At 50.7% G+C, this 1,242-nt stretch overlaps 1 protein-coding gene across 1 annotated transcript; it reads right to left on the minus strand.

The window, feature by feature from the left end:
* Window positions 1-103: 103 nt before the first annotated feature.
* Pmar_PMAR007273 (thermitase, putative) lies at window positions 104-884 on the minus strand (the record flags this gene model as incomplete). Its single annotated transcript, XM_002779421.1, has 1 exon — window positions 104-884. A coding segment is annotated over one exon (781 nt), but the record flags the coding sequence as incomplete, so codon positions are not given.
* Window positions 885-1,242: the final 358 nt, after the last annotated feature.

Raw genomic sequence — 1,242 nt, forward strand, 5'->3', positions numbered from 1 at the left:
AGTATCTTATTGACAGCCGCCGCAGCATTCACGCGGCCGAAGGTAAGGGTCTCTACCCCTTTACTGTCCTTGACACCTTGGGTGGCCGTATCCTTGATGATACTTTTGATGTAAGCAGGGGTCAGCTTAGCCTTCAGAGAAGGTTCAAGGCTGTAGAGCATCCCAGCTATACCTGCTACAATAGCGGCGGCACCCGAAGTGCCCTTACCTGTGGCATACTTTCCTTCGAGATCAGTTGTAACTATTCCGTTACCTGGAGCGGCAATGTCAACAGCTGAACCGAAATTGCTTCCATCCGTAAGCTGCATGTTGGGACCATACGTGGCAGCCACACATAACACTCCATCAGCGGGTGAACGGCCGAAGGAACAAGGGAAGTCTGGATTTATGTCCAAATCGCGGTGCTTATTCCCTGCCGTGACGACAACGAGCATGCCAGCTGCATTTGCTTCCTGAATCTTGTCGGTAAGGGCTTGGGAACTCTCTGAATCGGAACCTTCCGTCATGAGAATAACTTTCACATCTTCTTTCGTCCCATTGATCAGATAGGTGAAAGCATCCGCCATTGCGGGAAAACTCGGAACTTCACCGTCGAATATGGGCAGTATGCGCACACTGTCCAGAATACCCGCCAAACCGATCATGTTATTTCTGATAGCACCAACGATGCCAGCCATGCCGGTCCCATGCCGTCCTCGAGGACGGGTATCATCATTCTTATCAATGACGTTGTAGCCCTTGATGACGGTACCCTTCAAGTCAGGGTGAACGGCCTCGATTCCGTCGTCAATAACTGCGATGGTCACAGGTGTTCTCTCGGCAATAGAGTCCAGGATACCCCAAGCCTCCGGTACAGAGATGGCCTCAAGATAAGCCTTCTGCATGTAATAGAATTTGTCGTTAGGATCGCCGTTCACAGGACCGAGCCCACGGAAATAGCCACTTTTGTCCACTTCTGCTTCAACGTAGAGAAGCTCGCACGAGAAGAACCAGAGTGATGTTACGAGGAGTTTCATTGTAAGCCACTAGGATGATCAATTCGTTGTGCTTCGGCGTGTCGAAGTGTACGCGTGAACTACCTCGTTTGACTGGCACATTTGTTCGCGCACGTGGATTTTTTTCGCGCGCGGCACATTGTTTGGGATCCCTGACGATGGATCTGAGCTTCTTTCCGAAAGAATCTTTCGTCATCCACGGGATTATAAAGCAAGTCGAGATAGCGCAAGACCTCGATACGCCTCG

Source organism: Perkinsus marinus, assembly GCF_000006405.1.
Source record: "Perkinsus marinus ATCC 50983 genomic scaffold scf_1104296947524, whole genome shotgun sequence".
Lineage (NCBI taxonomy): Eukaryota > Perkinsozoa > Perkinsida > Perkinsidae > Perkinsus > Perkinsus marinus.